This window comes from Neoarius graeffei, chromosome 6 (genome assembly GCF_027579695.1).
Source record: "Neoarius graeffei isolate fNeoGra1 chromosome 6, fNeoGra1.pri, whole genome shotgun sequence".
NCBI classification, from domain to species: domain Eukaryota; kingdom Metazoa; phylum Chordata; class Actinopteri; order Siluriformes; family Ariidae; genus Neoarius; species Neoarius graeffei.
In genome coordinates this window covers 11,727,049-11,744,420 of record NC_083574.1, presented here as the reverse complement: position 1 = coordinate 11,744,420, position 17,372 = coordinate 11,727,049, and the positions used below count along the sequence as shown (strand labels likewise).

The 17,372-nt window shown below is 45.0% G+C and overlaps 1 protein-coding gene across 1 annotated transcript in view; it reads left to right on the top strand.

The window, feature by feature from the left end:
- The first annotated feature begins 661 nt into the window (after positions 1-661).
- nptnb (neuroplastin b) overlaps positions 662-17,372 on the top strand; it is a 130,660-nt gene continuing 113,949 nt past the window's right edge. The window contains 3 exon segments of the mRNA XM_060923326.1: positions 662-808; positions 811-906; positions 908-998. Coding sequence (XP_060779309.1) covers positions 734-808; positions 811-906; positions 908-998 — 262 coding nt within the window. The 5' untranslated portion in view covers positions 662-733.

Sequence of the window (17,372 nt, the reverse complement as noted above, 5' to 3'; positions counted from 1 at the left end):
TTTCTCATAAAAAAAAAAAAAAAAAATCAACAAATTTGTTTCAAAAGTGCAATACTTATACTTGTCCAACAGATGGCGGGTTACGAATGTAAAACTTATGATGCACGAAAAATTGGAGCCATGACAGAAAGAAAGCAATGCTTTTAAATTTTCACCAATTTAAGTGTTTTTATTAATTCCCCCCCTCCTTTTATTATTCCATCACAGCTCATTAGTCACTTTCAGGTCATGTAGAGACCACAGGATGGACAACATGTGTGTGTGTGTGTGTGCAGTCCAACAGGGTCACCTTGATCTTGATCCCACTATAATCATGTGCTGGGTTGCTTTTCAGTGCAACACATTTCCACTGAGTCTATGTTTTAATGAACTGGAAAGTAATTTTATGAAATGGTTGATATTTTACTGCAAGGAATATGATGATGGAATTAATATTTGGATGCTGAAAAGGAGAAGAAGAAAGGGGAGGGGAATATATATACATATATATACATACATACGTGTGTGTGTATAATATTACAAAGAAATAATCAAACCCAGGGCAATCTGATTTACGCGCAGGTCGGTCTGCGTAAAATGCGCGCAGAGTTGAGGCGCTCAAGTCTCCCTAGTGTTAAAGCAAAGGAGTCGGGACGCGCGCGCGCACACACCGACTGACTGACATCCGAAAGCGTGTGTTGCTCTGCGATGCCGTGACTGCGACCCGACTTTAAATGGCTCTCTAGCCGCTTCCATGAGCAGCTTTTATGCGGAGCCGTCGCTGCTTTATTGCTTGAAAACGCCGCTTAATTTGCAAGTCGGACGTCCGGACCGGGTGTTTTTGACCCTCATCTGCGGTCGCGTTTGCGCATATCCTCCTCCTCCTCTTCTTCACGCGTCCTAGAAGATCCGCTCACATCCTCCTCCAAAATATTCTCCTCCAGCAATGTGTGCGACAATGATCGTGACTGCTGTCTTTCTCGGAAATGTCATGCTGCAATATGTGTCGTCTCAAAACGGTAAGGATTAGAGATGCTTTCTAGCAAGAAGAAACAAAAAAAAAAGAACAGAGAGAGAGAGAGGAGAGAGAGAGAGAGAGCATCTTCCTGGACTCCATAGGAGATTGCTGTACCATCATCTTTGCTATCCTGCATCTTCACTGATTTGCATTGTGTGCAGGATTTTCTTCTTTCCATCAGATCTTATGCATTTTTTTTTGCATCTTTAAACACTTGACTTCTTCTTCTTAGTGCAAGATTAACCCATTATACCAAGTTAATCAGGGCCAGAGAGATAATGTAGTCATTAGCACTGTTGCCTTTCTGTGCTCCGGTTTCCCCCAAAGACATGCGGTCAGTTTAACCACCTACTCTAAATTGCTCACAAGTGTGTGTCATGGGGGCGGCACGGTGGTGTAGTGGTTAGCGCTGTCGCCTCACAGCAAGAAGGTCTGGGTTCGAGCCCCGTGGCCGATGAGGGCCTTTCTGTGCGGAGTTTGCATGTTCTCCCCGTGTCCGTGTGGGTTTCCTCCGGGTGCTCCGGTTTCCCCCACAGTCCAAAGACATGCAGGTTAGGTTAACTGGTGACTCTAAGGCCAAGTTTACATTAGACCGTATCTGTCTCGTTTTCTTCGCGGATGCACTGTCCGTTTACATTAAAACGCCGGGAAACGGGAATCCGCCAGGGTCCACGTATTCAATCCAGATCGTGTCAGGTCCGGTGCTGTGTAAACATTGAGAATACGCGGATACGCTGTGCTGAGCTCTAGCTGGCGTCGTCATTGGACAACGTCACTGTGACATCCACCTTCCTGATTCGCTGGCGTTGGTCATGTGACGCGACTGCTGAAAAACGGCGTGGACTTCCGCCTTGTATCACCTTTCATTAAAGAGTATAAAAGTATGAAAATACTGCAAATACTGATGCAAATACTGCCCATTGTGTAGTTATGATTGTCTTTAGGCTTGCCATCCTTCCACTTGCAAGTGGTAAGTGACTTGCGCACAGCGGCTCAGTCCCGAATCACTGCTCGTGCACTACACTTGCGCGCTCTGTGAGCTGCGCAGGGCCGGAGTGCGCACCCTCCAGAGGGCACTCGCTGTTCAGGGCGGAGTGATTTGGAGCGCAGCCGCTGAGGAGGAAGCGATGAGCCGCACTGACACATTTCAACTTACGTGCCGAATTAGTCATGTGATTAGCGTATCCGTGTATTGGCGTTGCTGTGTGCACGCGAATCGTGTATTGGCGTTGCTGTGTGCACGCTAATCGTTTTTAAAAACGTTAATCTGATGATCCGCTGATACGGTCTAATGTAAACCCCACCTAAATTGACCGTAGGTGTGAATGTGAGTGTGAATGGTTGTCTGTGTCAGCCCTGTGATGACCTGGCGACTTGTCCAGGGTGTACCCTGCCTTTCGGCCGTAGTCAGCTGGGATAGGCTCCAGCTTGCCTGCGACCCTGTAGAACAGGATAAAGCGGCTAGAGATAATGAGATGAGGTGTGTATCATGCCCCTTTTCCACCAAAGCAGTTCCAGGGCTGGTTCGGGGCCAGTGCTTAGTTTGGAACCAGGTTTTCTGTTTCCACTGACAAAGAACTGGCTCTGGGGCCAGAAAAAACGGTTCCAGGCTAGCACCAACTCTTTTCTGGGCCAGAGGAAAGACCCGCTTACGTCAGCAGGGGGGCGGAGTTGTTAAGACCAACAAGACCGCGAAAGGTCGCCATTTTTAAGCGACGAGAAGCAGCAGCTGTACAAACACGAAGTCATCCATTATTATTGTTGTTGTTGCTGCTGCTTCTTCTTCTCCATGTTGTTTTTGCTTCGATGTTCGCGCCAAGGTTTATGCAAACGCAGCGACGTAACTGACGTATACAGTGATGTAATGACATGGCTTCCCTTAGCACCCCGAGCTATGGAAAAGCAAACTGGTTCTCAGCTGGCTCGCAAGTTGAACAAGTTGTGAACCAGCACCAGCACTGGCCCCGAATCAGCTCTGGAACTGATTTGGTGGAAAAGGGGTATCAGAGACTCAGATTGTTTTGCGGGTCAAAGGGCCCCTCCTGGGAAAAAAACGGGCCCATTTCTACAATGGGGGGGCCCAGTGATTATCCTTCAGTTGAAGCGAACCTAGTGAGCCCAATGAACAGCTGGGGCAGCCCAGGGGCTGTTTTTTTTCTTCTCAATTCTGGTTTTTTTTTGGTATTAGAAGCCATATGAAGCAATGCAGATGACAAAAATCAATGCTTCAACCAAATATATTGAGATATTGTTTAATCAGTGGCAATATTTTGGAATTCAACCACAGGCCACTATATATCACATCTGTATTATCTCCTCCTTAGTAGTAGTGGTTGCTGTTGTAGTAGTTGATATTGCAGTAGTTGTTGTAAATCTAGTATGACTAATTACCTTGGGTATCAGTTTTTTCAGGTGAATGTACTCTCTTTCTGCCGAAGAATGACAAAATAGATGTATTTTTCTTTTTTTTCTTATCCATGTTTTCTTGTCTCTTTCGAATATTCGTACATGGACCGCAAGACGCCACCTAGCGAAAGACTTGGATCAGGTTTTACTCGCTTGGGACGCTACAAACGGGGCAGCGTAAATACACGAACAGGTCCGAACGGGTCCGACGTATATTCAATATGGCGGCGGTCAAAACAAATTCATCCGATGCTGAAATCTGTTGAATATCCAGATAATTATGTTGGAAGTTGCATATTTGTGCAAGATTTTCGATATTGAGACCATGAAGTCGGGGCGGCACGGTGGTGTAGTGGTTAGCGCTGTCGCCTCACAGCAAGAAGGTCCTGGGTTCGAGCCCCGTGGCCGGCGAGGGCCTTTCTGTGTGGAGTTTGCATGTTCTCCCCGTGTCCGCGTGGGTTTCCTCCGGGTGCTCCGGTTTCCCCCACAGTCCAAAGACATGCAGGTTAGGTTAACTGGTGACTCTAAATTGACCGTAGGTGTGAATGTGAGTGTGAATGGTTGTCTGTGTCTATGTGTCAGCCCTGTGATGACCTGGCGACTTGTCCAGGGTGTACCCCGCCTTTCGCCCGTAGTCAGCTGGGATAGGCTCCAGCTTGCCTGCGACCCTGTAGAAGGATAAAGCGGCTAGAGATAATGAGATGAGATGAGACCATGAAGTCAAGTAATACGCCACGAAACGTTCCAAATAGGGTATAAAATGCTCGCGTCCATATTGGCCCCTGCCCCTCTCGACAATGCGTTCATTATTCAAAATAGTGCATCTTAGACGCAGGCGTGCCAACAATCTGAGTCTCTGGTGGTGTGTGTATCTGAAATGGAAGGGTTGTGGCGGTGTAAAACTACATGCTTCAGTTAGTATGATGCGGCTCACTAGGGTCCACATGGACCCTGACCTGGTTGCAGTGCTGGGCGACGAAGAAGAAACCTGTATTTGTCACATGCACACTTCAACCACAGTGAAATTAATCCTCTGCATTTAACCCATCTGACACACCCAGAGCAGTGGGCAGCCACACTAGAGCGCCCGGGGAGCAGTCAGGGGTTAGGTACCTTACTCAAGGGCACTTGAGCTCAAGGCCGCCCCACGTTAACCTAACTGCATGTCTTTGGACTGTGGGGAAACCCACGCAGACACGGGGAGAGCATGCAAACTCCACACAGAAAGCCGGCCGCTGGGTTCGAACCCGGAACCTTCTTGCTGTGAGGCGACAGTGCTAACCACTACACCAGCGTGCCGAAGAAGAAGAATCCTGTACTTCTTCAACATGATTTAAACTAAAAACACAGCTGTGTGCACAAAAGCCACATTGCCACAAATTAATTCTTCCAGTACACGTCAGGTGGTGCAGTGGTTAGCACAGTCACCCTACAGCAAACAGGTTCTGGGTTCGAACCTGCTGGTCAACTGTGGGGTTTTTTTTTTCCCTCAGTGTGGGTTTCCTCAGGGTGCTTCGGTTTCTTCCTACAGTGTAAAGACATGCTGAGGTCAAAGGCCATCTCATGCCAAGACCTGATCTTCCCAGGTCCCAGTACTAACCAGCTCTTGAGTCGCATTGGGTGGTGCCAATCTCTGTTTCTTTACCCTTGGTCTCTCGCCTATTATACAGCTAGGGTTAGTAGTGGTCTTATGGTAACCACAAGAGTTTGATTCCCTACTCGCATCTGTATTGCAGCGCCTCACCATGATGGCGGTAGGTACCATTTTTTATGATGATGGTCTTTGGTATGACCCGACCACAAGAGGCGGACACGTGGACCCCTAGGCCAGCTTGCGGTGATGAGGTCAACTGGCTACTTGAAATTGCCAGTTGTGCGTGTGTGTGTGTGTGAATGTGAATATCTGTCTGTCCCTGGGATAGATTGGCGTCACATTGTACACCTCTTGCACAAGGATTGGCTCCAGCTCATTTGCAACCTGCAATATAGAAAATGAATGAATTATCCATCAGTGGAATTGATTAAGGTTTGTACGGCCTGGACTCCTTTTATGAATTTGTTTACACCGGGCCACGTTTATTTGTGTGGACCTGATTTGAATTTACGGGACTTGGTTTACCCTGCAACACCGTGTTACAATGAAACACTGTCCGTGCTGGAATATTCCCTAGGATGACCAAAGCCAGATGTGCAAATGCACAAGGAAATATCTCTGGTTATCTCTGCCAACTTTGTTGTTGGAGGTTATATTTTCACGTCCGTTTGTTTGTTTCCAATGTAACTCAAAAATTAATGAATGCATTTGGATGAAATTTGGAGGAAGGGTGAGTCATGGGCCAAGAAACAATTGATTTAGATTTTGATGCAAATCCGGATATGTATGTGGAGCCAGGATTTAATTGTCTGTTCCTAATGTAACTCAAAAAGTATTGAACAGATTTGGATGAACTTTGGTGGACAGCTTTAGGTTCGAGTGATTTGATTTTGATGTTGATAATATGTGGCTCGGTGGAGGTATGAACTCTACTGAATGCCCTTCTAGTTCTGTCTCTGTTAGTGTAAAAGAATGGCAGGATTATTGGCAACACTGTGTTTGGGAGAGGTTTCCCTCGACGAATGACCTTAAACTGTTCGACCGGGGGAAGAAAAGCATCTTCACCGAGCATCTGATCAAAGTCAGAGTCTTTTACTCGTCGTTTGTACAGGTGACCACATGGAAAAAACCGCGGAGTAAAATTCGTGGAGGAGCGCCACTGAGAAATACTGGACATGCAGTATATTAGGATATACTAATATAATAACTGATATTTTCATCTACGTAAGAAAATGTACAAATGGAAATGCAAAGGTGAAAAGAAAAGAAGTGTTGCATTGGAGGTGGATGTGTGTGTAAAAGCGTGTTTTGATCTCGGCTATCAAGCAAGCAGCTTGATTTGATCAGCTGTGCTTTAAATTCTCAATGAATTCAAGTCATTTCCATTTGTTTTGTATGGAGAGTTTCATTTTATCTTAATTATTACCTCCACCAACTGTGTTATGTTTTCGCCTCCTTTTGTTTGTTTGATCCATCCTGGTGCCCTGTGTCTGGTCGGAGTTTTATCGCACCGCTCCTGTGAAGGACGGCCCTATGAGGACAGTTGAGGGTTAAAACTGTTAATATTATAGTCAGGCTGTCTGTTGCCCAAATGAGGATGGGTTCCCTTTTGAGTCTGGTTCCTCTCGAGGTTTCTTCCTCATGTCGTCTGAGGGAGTTTTTCCTTGCCACCATCGCCACAGGCTTGCTCATTGGGGATAGATTAGGGATAAAATTAGCTCATGTTTTAAGTCGTTCAAATTCTGTAAAGCTGCTTTGCGACAATGTTTATTGTTAAAAGCGCTATACAAATAAACTTGATTTGATTTGATTTGTTCCCAACGTAACTCAAAAAGTAGTGAGCGGATTTGGATGAAATTTGGACGAAAGGTGAGCCATGGGCCAAGGAACAACTTTTGATGCAAATCTAGATGTGTATGCAGATCCAGGATTTTGTATTTATTTATTTTTTAAAATCTGTTCCCAACGTAACTCCTAAAAGTAGCGAACGGATTTGGATGAAATTTGGTGGACAGCTTTAGTATTATCCTTGGATCAAGTGTTGATAATCTGTGGCTTGGCGGAGGTATGCGCTCTACCGAGTGCCCCTCAAAAATGAATTTATTTTATTCGATTTTGTTTTCTTTTTATTATTTGTGTCCTTATTTTCCTATCCTCTTTGATTTTACTCTGTGCTTTTTGTTACATTTATTTATATTTTAAGTTTTTTAAGACTTCATCGTTCCACCCTTTGAGCTACCATGTGCATGCAAAGTTCTCTGTACGTATTATTATTATTAATTTGCGCTAGCAGCGGTAGCGCAAATTGCCACTGTCACTCAGGATCGTCTTCTTATTATTATCCTCCTAACATTTTTTTTTAGGACACTATTTCTCCCTCAGTTTTCAACCAATCATCACCAAATTTCACATGAAGAATACCTCAGGGCTAAATTACGTTGCTATGACTTTTGGTGCTGATCTGGATCACCGAACCGGGATGATCCATGAAAAACAGGCTTTTTTTTTTCCTTCACAAATTCTCATTCTCTATCTCTTACTGTTCTTGATCTATAGGGTACGGTGACCAGACATCCTAGTTTGTAAGAGCTAGCACAAATCCCTGTGACCTTTAGTCACAGTATCTATCTAGTTGTTATTATCATTTCTTTAAGTATAGTGACTATTCAGTAGCCTGGGAAATCCCATGCTGCTTTGCACAATCGTTCCGATCTGAAAAGACAGCATGGAAACTATGGTCTAAAGGCTCGCCTGAGTTAGGGAGCCAATCAGAGAGTGGGGAGGGGTGGAAAGACGGTGACGCGTACTACTCGACAAACGGAAGCTTGTAGTTTATTTGGGACTGTTTACGGATCACATGTAACATGGCGGCGAGCGATACGAACCAAACTTTCGATCAAGCTTTAGACACTGTTCTGAGTAGTTTAGAGCGAAAGTTTGTTTTAAAAAAAAAAAGAACAGTTTTGTTTTGCCTTCTCTTTCTCTTTCCTTCTCTTCTTCACCTCTTTGTCTTCTTTGTCGCTCTAACTACGTCACCAGGTACAACTGCCATGATTGGCCATGGGCTACGTATACGCCAAATGATAGACATTCGCAACGTCCAATAAACGGCCGTTGACAATTGTAAACCACACCTCCCCTACGAGAAATTCAATAGGCGGATTCCAGACCATATTTCACTTGTGATATGGTCTGGTGTTAACCAGACTAACTATTCAGAGCCCGATTGTCCCAAATTTAAATTGCAGACCCTGTTTTCTCTCCACAATGACTGACTATGCCACAAACCAGCATTTAGCGTCTGGAGTGTTGCAGTCGTAATGCTGACCCGATTTGCTCTGTTACACATGAGCTGAGATATGCAGTGTGGGAAGAGCGATCCTATTACTCATATTTGTGAATCGTACATGACATACAGTTTGAATTTCCAACCACGTTTCAGATTGTCACACGTGTGTGGCAGCTGTGATGTTGGCTGTCTCATTCCTTCCCCACGAACGATTATCATCTGAGAGGCCTATTAATAAAACAGCTTTGCTGCAGAATTAAGCTGGTTGTAGAAAACGGTTTAATCAGCGTGTGTGGGGGAAGTCGTGCACGAGCCATTCCATACGATGTGGATGGATGGCCCTCGGAGGGCCAGATTCAGCAACAGATATCTGCAGGACTGTAAATAGCTTTGGTCCATCTCGCCGCATGTTTCTATTCTTGGAACAGAGACACGGGAGCGCAGGACTGTGGCTCCACAAATTTCTACGGTGAAAGCATGTCCATTAAATGTTAATAGACTGTGTTGCATGCCTTTCTGAGGGATGCTTACTTAGTGAACAATGAATCTCAGAAAGCAAGGGCTGTGCGTCAAAAATAAAGGACGTCTCCTTTCAAAACTCAGGATACTCGGTGTCACCTTGGGCCATGTCCATCAGTTTCGCTATTTTTATTTTCCACAAATTCATAAGTCTTACTGGTACATGGCTAAATATAATAAGAATTTGACATTTTTACCCAAGGCAAAAAACCTTAAAAGGGGGGGAAAAAAAACCATAATGTAATGCCACATGCACCGTTTTATTTACAAATGTATTGTTTGAATAAGATCTTGCCCATTTTAACTGCGTGAGATTTGCATCATCATCATCATCATCATTGAAGATCTTCATGAGCTTCAGGGATGCCGCTATTTGTTTTGGCAGCTTAGGTGAGTACAGGTGTCTGATACAGGCCAGGAGGCCAGATTCACCCCCAAAAAAATTGCCTGCTGTTTTGCAGATGTTCAACTGTACACTTTTGGTGAACCAGTGTCCTTTGTATCCTCAGATTCCTGTTCTGACCGAACAGAACCCAGTGTGGTGTTCTGCTCTTGTAGCCCATCAACCTCCAGGTTTGACGTGTTGTGCATTCGAAGGTGTTTTTCTGCTCAACATGGTTGTAAAGAGTGCTTAATATATAGATTTAGGCACTGCCTAAAAGCGGAGCTCCCATCTGTTTCTGGGTTGTAGAATTTTCTTGTATTGTAGCCAGTCTCTTTTGTTTTCTTTCTTTACTAGCTAGCACTGGCCACGAGGCGGTGTGTATGACTGGTAATTACTAACACTGGCCACGAGGCAGTGTGTATGACTGGTAATTACTAACGCTGGCCACTAGGCGGTGTGTATGACTGGTAATTACTAACACTGACCACTAGGCGGTGTGTATGACTGGTAATTACTAACACTGGCCACTAGGCGGTGTGTATGACTGGCAATTACTATAACACTGGCCACGAGGCAGTGTGTATGACTGGCAATTACTATAACACTGGCCACTAGGCGGTGTGTATGACTGGTGGTACAAGGACAAACCACAAAAAATCGACTCGATGGGTTTACTATTTCTTCTTAGGTATGGGGCTCCGCTGGAGCTCTGCTATTAATTTGCGGGAGCGCAAGTTGTTCCTCTTACTCAGGATCTTTCTACTATCTTCTTATTCTCCTAACGTTTTTTTAGGACGCTGTTTCTCCATCAGTTTTCAACCAATCACCACCAAATTTCACATGAATACCACCTCAGGGCTGAATTAAGTTGCTATGACTTTTGGTGCTGATCTGGATCACTGAACCGGAATAATCCATAAGAAACAGGATTTTATTTTTCAATCAATTTTTATCCCCCACTGGCCGAAAGGGGATTACGTTGTGACGAAGTCCGTCTGTCTGTCCGTCCGTCCCGGAAAGGGTTCTCGCCTTCTGAAATCAGCTCGTCTCACAATTTTTGGAGGAATTTCATGAAAACTAGCAAAAGGCTTTGTTGTAGGACAGTAATATGCATTTTGCAATACACTGTATCGTAGCAGGGGATATTGTGCACTCCATCCATCCATTATCCGTAACTGCTTATCCTGTACAGGGTCGCAGGCAAGGTGGAACCTATCCCAACTGACTATGGGCGAGAGGCAGGGTACTTCACCCTCGCACCTACGGTCAATTTAGAGCCACCAATTAGCCTAACCAACTACTCTTTGGAGTGGGGGGAACCGGAGCACCCAGAGGAAACCTACGCAGACATGGGGAGAACATGCAAACTCCACACAGAAAGGCCCCCATCGGCTGCTGGGTTCAAACCCAGAACCTTCTTGCTGTGAGGTGACAATGCTAACCACTACACCACCCTCTTAGAGCACTCTTTTATTTTGTTCAGGTCATCCATCCATTATCTGTAGCCGCTTTATCCTGTTCTACAGGGTCGCAGGCAAGCTGGAGCCTATCCCAGCTGACTACAGGCAAAAGGCGGGGTACACCCTGGACAAGTCGCCAGGTCATCACAGGGCTGACACATAGACACAGACAACCATTCACACTCACATTCACACCTACGGTCAATTTAGAGTCACCAGTTAACCTAACCTGTATGTCTTTGGACTGTGGGGAAAACCGGAGCACCCGGAGGAAACCCACGCGGACACAGGGAGAACATGCAAACTCCGCACAGAAAGGCCCTCGTCGGCCGCTGGGCTCGAACCCAGAACCTTCTTGCTGTGAGGCAACAGTGCTAACTACTGTGCCGCCCTCTCAGAGGACTCTTTTTTTTTTTTGTTTGTTCAGATCAGCTAGTGAAAATCATTGTGACTTCTATCTAGTTTGAGTTACTGCAGCTCAAACCAGTCTAGCCATTCTCCTCTAAATCACTACTCACTCGCTGTTTTTTGTTTTTGGCATCATTCTGAGTACCATTGTGTGAAAATCCCAGGAGATCAGTCGTTAATAAAATACTCAATACTTGGTCTGGCACCAATAACCATGTCAGAGTGTCCGAGATCGCATTTCTTCCCCATTCGAATGTTTGAGTATCTAAACGTTATCTGAAGCTCCTGACCTGTATCCTGTATCTGCATTGGGCTGTTGTCGCATCCTTAGCTGAATGGATGTTTACATGAACACACCTAGTTCAGTGGGTTTTTAATTTTATTTTATTTTATTTTTATTAATTAAGACACTTCATGTCTTAAAGTAATGATGGACGTCGTTTCTGTGCCACCCTGGAACTAGTGAATCTGTTAGTCAATTAGTTGACTAGTCAATGAGTGTGTTATTACATAATACTGTAGTAGTGTGTGTGGTTCTGGTACGAGTGTATAAGGCTGAACAGTGTTGGCAGACACTCGCAGTCCTTGTTGGTCCACCTTGTAGGTGTGCAGTTAGTGACTAGAGCGCATCTTTTTCCATGCCTAGTGTGTTACTCATCCTCCAGCTCATCAGTGTCAGTTTCTGACCGCAGCACTGCTGTCATCTGGATATTTTTGGTTGGCAGAATGTTTCTCAGTGCAGCGGTGACATTGAGGTGTTTAAAACTCCCATCATCCTCTGCTGTTCGGAGAATGGTCGACACCCAATTAATATCTGGTTAGCCGTGCTTCCTTTCTATTGATTGGTCAAGAAAATATATTAAGGGTGATCAATTGTACGTAATGGTGATTAGTCAGTAACTGTATACCTATAAATTGGCACATTCATGGTTTATCTGATAAAGTACAGAATAAACTGAACTTGGTCAAACCGATTCATGGAAAATCTCTCATGATCTCGTTTATTGCTTTTTACACCCACTTTCATGAATTAATAAATACACATTGTTAATGTTCCATTAATTTTATTAGCCTTATGATAGACGTTTGTTTTTTTGTTGTGGCCTAATATGATGTCCAAGTACAATCATATGTATGGAGGACCACAGCCTGGATGGACAAATCAGCACGTTTCAGCTAAAGAGCAAGAGGGGTTTTTGATGGTTGAACCATTTTTACTCTGCGGATTAATTAGCGTGACCAGGGTTTGATATTTCAGGAGTATGCAGGTTTGTAAAAACGTTAATAAAACCAAACAACGCAAAGTTGTCATGTAACTCACCTAACAGCACAATATGTCAAACATTTCAGGAGATAATAATGATGGTAGCCAGGCTCAAAAATATTTTTAGCTGCGAATCGAAAACGGAACACCGCAGCGCGTAGCCGGAATGTCAATTTTTGTCAAATGTAATCTGCATCAAAACATATTTATGAGGACAGGATAAGCTAGACCGTTGTTTCATTTCTTGGAGTTCATAAACAAGTTAATTTCCCTTACTGAATTAGTTAACTAGCTAACTATAACTTCACTGCATTTATATTAGCTATGACATTTTGGCTTAGTTAATTAGACATCCAGGCACCTATAACATGGGACGAGTTATAACAAGTGGCTTAATGGTTAGCAAAGCAGCTTTGGGACCAAAAGGTTGCTGGTTCGATTCCCTGAACCAGCAGGAACAGCTCAAGTGCCCTTGAGCAAGGGACCTGCAGCTTTGGAACCAAAAGGTCACTGGTTCAATTCCCAGGACAAGCAGGAACAGCTGAAGTTCACTTCAGCATGGTTAAGGTTTAGGCAAGGCACTTAACCCCTGACTGCAGCTTTGGGATCAAAAGGTTGCTGGTTCAATTCCCTGGACCAGCAGGAATGGCTGAAGTGCCCTTGAGCAAGGCACCTAATTGCTGACTGCAACGTTGGGACCAAAAGGTTGCTGGTTCGATTCCCTAGACCAGCAGGAACGGCTGAAGTGCCCTTGAGCAAGGCACCTGACTGCAACTTTGGAACCAAAAGGTTGCCGGTTCAATTCCCTGGACTAGCAGGAACAGCTGAAGTGCCTTTGAGCAACCAACTGCAGCTTTGGGATCAAAAGGTCACTGGTCTGATTCCCTGAAGCGCCCTTGAGCAAGTCACCTAACCCCCAACTGCACCCCCCCAGGCTGCTCTGGCTAGGTTGTATGCCGTTCTGGTTAAAGGTCCCCTTGCATCGTTTTTTTTTTTTCATTAATTGTGGTGGTCGTCTCTAGTATGAATGAATGCCCTGTGAGCCGGTTTTGGTGAAAAAAAATGCTGTGGTTCTCCTGTTTCAGGCTGTTCTAGTTTGGTGGAGGAGTGGGTGGTGACAGAACGACAGGATTTCAGCTCTTACTCGTTAATATTCATGATGTTACCTCTGATTGGCTAACAGCAGTCAGTAAACGTGTTACCTCTGATTGGCTAACAGCACTGTGACGCTACCTCCAGTGGGTCAGAACAAGCGTATGTGGGTGTCTTTGTAAAAACTGTTTCGATTGGCTATTATGTTCTCGACATCGATGTTTTGACCAATAACAATGTAGGTGTGGCAGCGGGGGCGTGGCCGAGCGTTGGTCTGTGAATGGAGGGCGGAGTCAGGGAAGTTAAGTGGCAGAATCACTGCACCTGACGGGAATTAACGTGTTTGTGTGTCTTCCCCGGTGACCGCGCCCTATAAGAGGAGAGGGAGAGCAGAGGAAGGGAGCTCTCTCCCCAACCAGAACGCTTGTGTGTGCGCGACTGGGAGGGATTCATTCATTCATTCATTTATTTATTTATTTGAATACTCCTTGCGGCAGCGGCTCTCAAGGCACGAGGCACGGAGTGGAGCTCGCCTCGGGGGGTGTGGGGGGAAATAACGTCCCCTGGCTGGGAGCTGACGGGCCCTGGCAGCGCTGGTTCGTTCGGGAGAGGGTAGGGGTCGCTGGCTGCCAAGTCTGGGGAGGCTGGGACCTCCCCTGCCCGAGTTACGAGCGTGCAAAGTCGGGCTGGAGCCACCGTTGAAACGAAACTGATGCAGAGCACCGCGCCGCGCCTCGGGGCGAATTACGTCCTGTGGCGCGGAGCTAGCCCGCCCAGGGAGCACTCTTTTTCGTTGGGCAGAGGGCAGAGGCTGCTGGCTGCTTAGTCTGGGGAGGCTGGGACCTCCCCTGCCTGAGTTACGAGTGTGCAAAGTCGGGCTGGAGCCGCCGTTAGAAACAAAACTGATGCGGAGTGAATTACGTCTCTCTCCTCGCGCTTTCTTCCCGAGGGCGCTCGCAAGCCAAGGTGGGCAAGGCCATGAATACTAATTTTCGAAGTGACGTAACTTCGTATGGCTTTTTCTGATCCGCTCGTTTTTCCGACTATTCTTTCATAAGCTAATACAGGGAATGGGAGTAGAATTACATTTTCACATGCAGCATGCATATACAACTCGGAGTGAACTATGGTATTTCAAAAAGAGCCAGTATTAAATGTTTTTGGTGGAAGGGCACCTTTAAGAATTAATGGGACAGTATGGGTGGGTGGTGTAGTGGTTAGCGCTGTCGCCTCACAGCAAGAGGGTCCTGGGTTCAAGCCCAGGGGCCGGCAAGGGCCTATCTGTGTGGAGTTTGCATGTTCTCCCCGTGTCCGCGTGGGTTTCCTCCGTGTGCTCCGGTTTCCCCCACAGTCCAAAGACATGCAGGTTAGGTTAACTGGTGACTCTAAATTGACCGTAGGTGTGAATGTGAATGGTTGTCTGTGTCTGTGTGTCAGCCCTGTGATGACCTGGCGACTTGTCCAGGGTGTACCCCGCCTTTCGCCCGTAGTCAGCTGGGATAGGCTCCAGCTTGCCTGCAACCCTGTAGAACAGGATAAAGCGGCTAGAGATAATGGACGGATGGGACAGTATGGGCAGCATACTGGAGCGTTGACCTGCCCAGTGAACTAGCTAATATGTTTTTGATTTGTCTACTACACTTGTGATTATTCATGAATTGCGCATATATGAAATCTGCTACTTTCAGATCAACAAAGTTTTATTTATTTATTTTTATCTCCCCCCCCCCCCCCCCCCCCCCCCCCCAATATCCTACCTTAATCGCCTGCGTTGTCTGACTTTAGAACAGAGCAACAAAAATGTTCTCTGATTCATCTTTGCTTCCTTTGTCCGTGCTGCCAAACAGATAAAGCTGTGAATATCTTTGCGGTACCAAACATGAAGGGCCATTATATTCATCAAGTGAAGCAGCACGTTATTGCTTCTTCGCTTTTCAAGAATTCAATGAGTATCTCTGCTGCTGTTCATGACCGAGCACATCTGCAGTACGAGTCAAAAGTTTGTACACTTCTATGCTACTCATTCATAGAGTTTTCTGTATTTTATATATTCTACATTTGTAGAACAATATTGAAGGCATCAAAACTATGATATGGAATTATGTGGTAAACAAAAGAGCGTTAATATTTTTAGATTCTTCAAAGTATCCAGCGTTTACCTCAATGACGCTTTGCACACTATTGGCATCATCTTAACCAGCTTCATGAGGTCGTCACCTGGATGGAATGCTTTTCAATTCACAGCTGTGCCTTGTCAAAAGGTAATTAGTGGACGAGTTTCTTGCCGCCTTAATGCGTTTGAGATCAAATAGTACAACCCCGATTCCGAAAAAGTTGGGACAAAGTACAAATTGTAAATAAAACGGAATGCAATGATGTGGAAGTTTCAAAATTCCATATTTTATTCAGAATAGAACATAGATGACATATCAAATGTTTAAACTGAGAAAATGTATCATTTAAAGAGAAAAATTAGGTGATTTTAAATTTCATGACAACAACACATCTCAAAAAAGTTGGGACAAGGCCATGTTTACCACTGTGAGACATCCCCTTTTCTCTTTACAACAGTCTGTAAACGTCTGGGGACTGAGGAGACAAGTTGCTCAAGTTTAGGGATAGGAATGTTAACCCATTCTTGTCTAATGTAGGATTCTAGCTGCTCAACTGTCTTAGGTCTTTTTTGTCGTATCTTCCGTTTTATGATGCGCCAAATGTTTTCTATGAGTGAAAGATCTGGACTGCAGGCTGGCCAGTTCAGTACCCGGACCCTTCTTCTACGCAGCCATGATGCTGTAATTGATGCAGTATGTGGTTTGGCATTGCCATGTTGGAAAATACAAGGTCTTCCCTGAAAGAGACGTCGTCTGGATGGGAGCATATGCTGCTCTAGAACCTGGATATACCTTTCAGCATTGATGGTGTCTTTCCAGATGTGTAAGCTGCCCATGCCACACGCACTAATGCAACCCCATACCATCAGAGATGCAGGCTTCTGAACTGAGCGCTGATAACAACTTGGGTCGTCCTTCTCCTCTTTAGTCCGAATGACATGGCGTCCCTGATTTCCATAAAGAACTTCAAATTTTGATTCGTTTGACCACAGAACAGTTTTCCACTTTGCCACAGTCCATTTTAAATGAGCCTTGGCCCAGAGAAGACGTCCGTGCTTCTGGATCGTGTTTAGATACGGCTTCTTCTTTGAACTATAGAGTTTTAGCTGGCAACGGCGGATGGCACGGTGAATTGTGTTCACAGATAATGTTCTCTGGAAATATTCCTGAGCCCATTTTGTGATTTCCAATACAGAAGCATGCCTGTATGTGATGCAGTGCCGTCTAAGGGCCCGAAGATCACGGGCACCCAGTATGGTTTTCTGGCCTTGACCCTTACGCACAGAGATTCTTCCAGGTTCTCTGAATCTTTTGATGATATTATGCACTGTAGATGATGATATGTTCAAACTCTTTGCAATTTTACACTGTCGAACTCCTTTCTGATATTGCTCCACTATTTGTTGGCGCAGAATTAGGGGGATTGGTGATCCTCTTCCCATCTTTACTTCTGAGAGCCGCTGCCACTCCAAGATGCTCTTTTTATACCCAGTCATGTTAATGACCTATTGCCAATTGACCTAATGAGTTGCAATTTGGTCCTCCAGCTGTTCCTTTTTTGTACGTTTAACTTTTCCAGCCTCTTATTGCCCCTGTCCCAACTTTTTTGAGATGTGTTGCTGTCATGAAATTTCAAATGAGCCAATATTTGGCATGAAATTTCAAAATGTCTCACTTTCGACATCTGATATGTTGTCTGTGTTCTATTGTGAATACAATATCAGTTTTTGAGATTTGTAAATTATTGCATTCCGTTTTTATTTACAATTTGTACTTTGTCCCAACTTTTTTGGAATCGGAGTTGTAAATAATAAAAATAGCCTTTTCGTAAATAGCCCAATTCA